The sequence below is a fragment of the Populus trichocarpa genome, chromosome 19, assembly GCF_000002775.5.
Source record: "Populus trichocarpa isolate Nisqually-1 chromosome 19, P.trichocarpa_v4.1, whole genome shotgun sequence".
Taxonomy (NCBI): Eukaryota; Viridiplantae; Streptophyta; class Magnoliopsida; order Malpighiales; family Salicaceae; genus Populus; species Populus trichocarpa.
Genome location: NC_037303.2, coordinates 5,853,556 through 5,859,470, shown reverse-complemented (window position 1 = coordinate 5,859,470; position 5,915 = coordinate 5,853,556). Strand labels below are relative to the sequence as shown.

At 36.8% G+C, this 5,915-nt stretch overlaps 1 protein-coding gene across 1 annotated transcript; it reads left to right on the top strand.

Annotated features, from left to right (window-relative positions):
* Positions 1 to 332: 332 nt before the first annotated feature.
* Positions 333 to 4,812, top strand: LOC18108259 (growth-regulating factor 4). Its single transcript, XM_024591350.2, has 4 exons — positions 333 to 835; positions 1,690 to 2,044; positions 4,060 to 4,463; positions 4,550 to 4,812. Exons 1-4 carry the CDS (start codon positions 616 to 618, stop codon positions 4,555 to 4,557), a joined length of 987 nt encoding a protein of 328 aa, XP_024447118.1. The 5' UTR covers positions 333 to 615; the 3' UTR covers positions 4,558 to 4,812.
* The last annotated feature ends 1,103 nt before the right edge of the window (positions 4,813 to 5,915 follow it).

Sequence of the window (5,915 nt, the reverse complement as noted above, 5' to 3'; positions counted from 1 at the left end):
TTTCGGATATGCATGAAATAATAATTAAAAAAAATAAAAGAAAAAGTAATTGAGGCCTTGCCAACCACTAGATCTTATTGTGGGTCCAAAAGCCATGCCATGCCATCAAACCTACGTTCTGGCAAGGGAAAGAGAAGCAGTAGACATCACTTCTCCAAAAAGAAGAGAAATATACAGTTGGGTCCCACTGCCTACGTGGAAATCACCTTCGCATAAGAGAGAATTACTACAAGAATCACTTACAGTAGCCTCATGGCTCCAACAACTGAGTCAGAGGCAGCCTTGATTGAATATGGAGCAACATTAGTTACTCCTACTACTATTATTGCCATACTTGGCCTTCAGGATCCCCTCCTCTACACAACAACCACCCCACATTCACTGAGACTGTGACGCGCGCGCGCGCACATATACACGGGCACTCATTGTTATATATATATATATATATATATATGTTCAGACACGGCTTGATCTGTGTCCCGTGTTTCTCCTCATCCCTGTCACTCAGCGCCCCATTTTGTTTTTAGTTTCTGCTAATATTGTGATCACTAGTTAGTACAGCAGTAGTGGTATTATCAGTAGCCAATACTAGTAGCGGTAGTGGTGGTGGTGGATATGAATAGTGGTGGTGCAGCAGGGGTGACATCTGGGGGGATGGGGACAGGAGTGATGACCATGAGGTCGCCATTTACAGTATCGCAATGGCAAGAACTGGAACATCAAGCTTTGATCTATAAGTACATGGTGGCAGGTCTGCCTGTTCCTCCTGATCTTGTGCTCCCTATTCAGAGGAGTTTTGAGTCCATTTCTCATAGATTCTTCCACCATCCCGCCAGTAAGCCAGCTCTATATATTCCTTCACACATATACATTTATGTATATACTGTAGCTTCCATTTCTTGTCTACTGATTTAGAGTCTTCATTGGGTTTCTTCTCGATTTGATTAGGGGATCGTGTCGAGTATAGAGCGCCCTTTCCCTTGTTTTCCCTTGTCCTTCTGCTTCTTCTTCTTGTTTAAACACTGAAACTTTGCTTTCAATTGTTTACGTTTTCTTGTTATGGATAAGTAATGTCAAGCTTACACATGTTATGTTGTTTTCTTGATTATCATGGAGAAGTATTTCCCTTCATTGTTATTATTATTACTAAGTGCTATGTTGATATATATCTGGTAGACTTGGATTTCAAAGGCTGGCTATTCTTTTTAATTGATTTTAAATCTGTTGGAACATCCTTTTTTTTTTTTTCATTTTGATCACAGTCGAGGTTTGTGGGCTACTAATTATTTGGTCAATATATCAGCTTTCAAGGGCAAAAGATTTGGCATTTTTCCACTTCTTCAGAATTTCTTGAAGAGATAAAATTGTAATGTCAATCATCTAATTGGTTTTGTGTGTTGTATTGATGCAACCTTTTCTTGCCATGACCGTTGCTTTCTCCAAGGATTTGATTCTCTCTTTCATACTTCTTTAGTCATGTGATATGGTGATTAAGAGATGCCATATCACTTATTTTATAACAAAGTCTGACACTGCTGATTGTAAAGGCTGTACGGTTCTTAATATAATGAATTATCATGTTCTCAATGCTGTGTATATTATATGAATTGTGGCATAGTGTGTATCTCTTGCTTGTCTTGTTGTTGGTATGAAATTGTTTGTGATAACAATTTCAGCATGATTTTGCAGTGGGCTATTGCACTTTCTATGGGAAGAAGGTGGATCCGGAGCCAGGTCAATGCAGGAGGACCGACGGCAAGAAGTGGAGGTGCTCCAAAGATGCATACCCGGGCTCCAAGTACTGTGAGCGCCACATGCACCGTGGCCGCAACCGTTCAAGAAAGGCTGTGGAATCACAAACCATGACACAGTCATCGTCCACTGTGACATCACTGACTGTAACAGGAAGCAGCAGTGGAACAGGGAGCTTCCAGAACCTTCCACTGCGCACATATGGTAATCCCCAGGGCACTGGTTCTGGACCTAACCAATCCCATTATCATATGAACTGCATTCCCCGTGGAATCCCAACTAAAGATTGCAGGTATCATCGACTTTTTATTTACTGGTTGTGTGCTTATTCCAAGTGAGTTGCTAAGCTTATTCCAAGTTATATGGTATTTAAAAAAGGGAAAAGAATTTAATCCAGATACGTTCTTCACTGTATAGATTTTGGTAATTATGCCTAGCACATTTCATTCCTTTTTCCCTACTCGTGGACTGTGGTGATGCGAGTAGTGGAGATGTCGAGAAAACCTTTCGTGTTTCAGTTGAGCTCTGTTGTCTAATAGGATGGAGAAGAAGTACAGAATGGCATTTATTTTTGTTTGTCCGGCTTCCTCCTTCTTTGATTTGGTTCTATGTCCATGAAAACTAATCCAACAACTCTGACAGCCATTAGAAATTGTCTTCAGTAATTAATTGGCTGTAAATTTAATTCACTCTCTGGTTGAAAAGATTATAGAGAGACAAAAAGTTTACAGCTTTTTTATGGCCAGGGATTGCTTGAGATTCTCAGAGGAGAAAGAGTTGTCTGGTTCTACCCAAATTTTGGTGGTTCTGAAGATAGTTACACGGCTCAGGCTTTATTTATGGGTTTTTATTTTATTTTTAATTTTGAAATGTTCATGTCTTTCTGCTTGGTGATTAAAGCTTGCAGTACAATTCATGTGTGTGTATGCAATAAGTGCGGATTTCTTATTAGATGCTTCATGCTCCTTTTTTGTGTTCAGACAAGTTTCCGTGTGAAATTAGGGGCCCATTGATAAAATGTATGGAAGACCTGTGATCTAGGTAGTGTATTTGCAGCACAAACTTTTCATTTTAGCCACTCGCAGACTTCTGGGCCCTGGTGTCTGTGAGAATAGCTGTCAAAATCTGCTCTTTGCTTTGGGCCTGCTTTCTTCTATTAAGTTTATGGGGGAATTCTGACAAGCACTCCAGTATGTGTTCGGAAATTCGGTTGAAATTTTGTTTTTCAGAAATTTGATATTTTTTTTTTGTTTAAAATTATTTTTTTTATATTTTTGAATCGTTTTAATGTACTGATGTTAAAAATAATTGTTTTTTTTAAAATATTATTTTGATGTATTTCCGAGCAAAAAATACTATGAAAAACAAACGCTACCCTAACGCCCCTAAATTGTCTTGAGCATGCAAACTTTTGGTATCTCATTGAGTTTCCGTTGAAAGGGTAAAAGATAGGAGGGTGTCTTTTGGGGTTCTGCAGAAATTTATGTTAAAATGGTTAGCTGCTGCCTGGGATCTCCTCTGATAAAAAGTGGGGTGACATCCTTACAGTTTTATCCTGGACATGTATTCTTAAAGACACCTGTGCATGTACTCTCTTTACTATCCGCCAACGACATGTTGCCCTCCTTGTGACAAGCTAGTACCATGTCTAGGTGTTGTCTCTTTTTGCTCCCTGTTACTCTTATTTTCTTCTTGTTCCGAAAGACTTTTCATTTTAAATTAAAAATAAATAAAATAAACTATGAGCATGCCTGGCATTATAGTGTCATGAACTCTTACCAGTTACCACGCTGCTATTCCTACTTTGATCCCAAGATTCGCTTAGTTTCTACTTCCTGCTGTTATCCTTCTAATCTGTATCCCTTTCTGGACCATATCATGGTTTGTTCTTTAACTTTGTTGATGCTGATACTTTTTTCTCCCCCTTCAAATGGAATGAGCTTCTATTCTATTGTGTCCATGGAACAATTATTGAATGGCACAAACCATTTTCTTTTTGTTCGTAGATTCATTAACTCTCTTGGAAGCTGATTCCTGACATAGGTAAATCATGTTCATTAAGGTATATGGAGAAACAGGACCACAATTGGAAATCTAATATTATCCGAACACAAAAGAATAGGATTTTTTTATGAGATGTCGCATGTGTTTTCGCTAGACCAATATTTTCAAGGTTCCATAAATGATTGACACCCCATCTGCCAGCATTGCTGACTCTCCTCGTGATTTAGTTCTTGTGAGGAAATTGTTTTCTAGGTTATATTGAAAGAAGATTTCTATCAAGGTTCTAATATTATGCCAAAATAGGTATCTTCAAGGACTGAAGACTGAGGGTGGCGAGCATAGCTTCTTGTCTGAACCTTCAGGATGCAAAAGGGGTCTCCAGAAGGACTCACAGCTAGACAATGCCTGGTCTTTGATGCTATCCAGAGGCTCATCATTCCCCACAGAGAAATCGACTGACGACTCGACGTTGAAGAATGATTATCCCCAGCATTCATTTTTCAGTAGTGATTTCACCACCGGAGAACCCGTGAAACACGAAGGGCAGTCTCTTCGACCCTTCTTTGACGAGTGGCCTGAGGACCAGGACATTTGGTCTGGCCTCAAAGATAATAGATCCAACTCCACCTCATTCTCTACAACGAAGCTGTCGATGTCCATTCCAATTGCCTCATCTGGCTTCTCCACAAGTTCTCGTTCTCCACAAGGTGGGTTTTTTCTTTTAAGATAATCATGGATGTTTCTATGTGATGTCCATCTTTATGTGACTCCAGACTTGGATATTTTGCTGCAGAAAACTGAGAGGACAGAATGAGAATTTACAAAGCACGATCAAAGGTGATCCTCAACCAAAGATTGGTGTGTTAACTTGAAAACTCCTAATCCCCGGTTTCAAATCAAATGTAATAGAGTTATTTTAGTATGATCTAGTTGAAATTAAAAAAAAAAAAAAACCAGAACAAAAACTAGACTCGTGAATTCAAAGATAACTTGAACGATCAGGTTTTTTTGTTCTTTCACACATTTTGTTTTGTAATTTCCAGATTTTTGTGTTTTTTTTGTCGGATAATTAATTTTTTATTAAAAAAAATTATTGATGCATCCTCATTATATATCAGCGAGTGGGTGACATCCATCCTATTTGTGCGGTGCGTGAGACACCACTTGGTGGTCGAATTTGCCTTTTTGTCATATTTAGAAGCGCCACCGTGTCCTCTTTCTCTTGGTGTGATGCGTGATGGCGGATGACAAGCGGCTTGTCGTTGATGGTCGTTTTTTTTTTCCTTTTTTTATCTCTCCAACCTGAAAAAGCGCGCGGTTGTCCTCTTTGTTTTTTGGTTTTTCAATTTTAATCCTTATTTTTTTGATTTTTGATTTTTGTTTTAATTCTTTTTATAAAAGTTTTGTTTGTTTTCAATTTAGTCTTTCAATTATAATTTGTCATAGATTATATTTTTCATTTTTTGTCCTTATTTTTTTTATTTCTAATTTTTTTCTTAGATTTTTTTGTTAAAGTTTTATTGATTTTCAATTTCATTATTCATTCAAAGAATATGTTGTTCTATTTTTTCTGATTTGACCCTCATTCTTTTAATCTTTTTTTTTTGTTAAAGTTATTTTTCTTTTCGATTTAACCCTCAAATTGAACATTTTTTGTTGCCTTCTAATTTATTTTTATTTTATTTTTCACTCCCATTCTTATAATTATAATTTTTTATTTTAGATTCTTTTGTATAATTAATTTTTTTTCCTGATTTTATCATTTGGTATTTGATTTGATGGGAATTGAGTTTCATGATTTTTTCATTTATAGTGCTTTATATGTAGTGACTTTAAATTTTTTAATTTATACTTTAAATTTTTTTATGTAAAAAAACACATCAAAACAACCTACATACTTGTTTATTTGTTTTTTAGAAAACACTTTTATGATCCGTGATGGAGGGCATGTTAAATAGCTAGTAATATAATATAACGAGAGAGGGCTATCTTTATTCTCTAATACAAGATCCAACCATCATCTTTATTGCACGTGTGCGGTGTCGTAATGATTGTCCTCTCGGACGTGGGTGAAAAAAATAAAGAATCCTTGTCTTTTATCAGTTAAAAAAGGTTTGAAGTCATTACTTAGTATTTTGATTACTAGAAACCCTAACTGG

Coding starts and splice junctions, on each gene's coding strand:
- LOC18108259 (XM_024591350.2), top strand. CDS start 616: ATGAATAGTGGTGGTGCAGCAGGGGTGACATCTGGGGGGATGGGGACA. Junction 836..1,689: donor ATTCTTCCACCATCCCGCCA/GTAAGCCAGCTC, acceptor ATGATTTTGCAG/TGGGCTATTGCACTTTCTAT. Junction 2,045..4,059: donor ATCCCAACTAAAGATTGCAG/GTATCATCGACT, acceptor ATGCCAAAATAG/GTATCTTCAAGGACTGAAGA.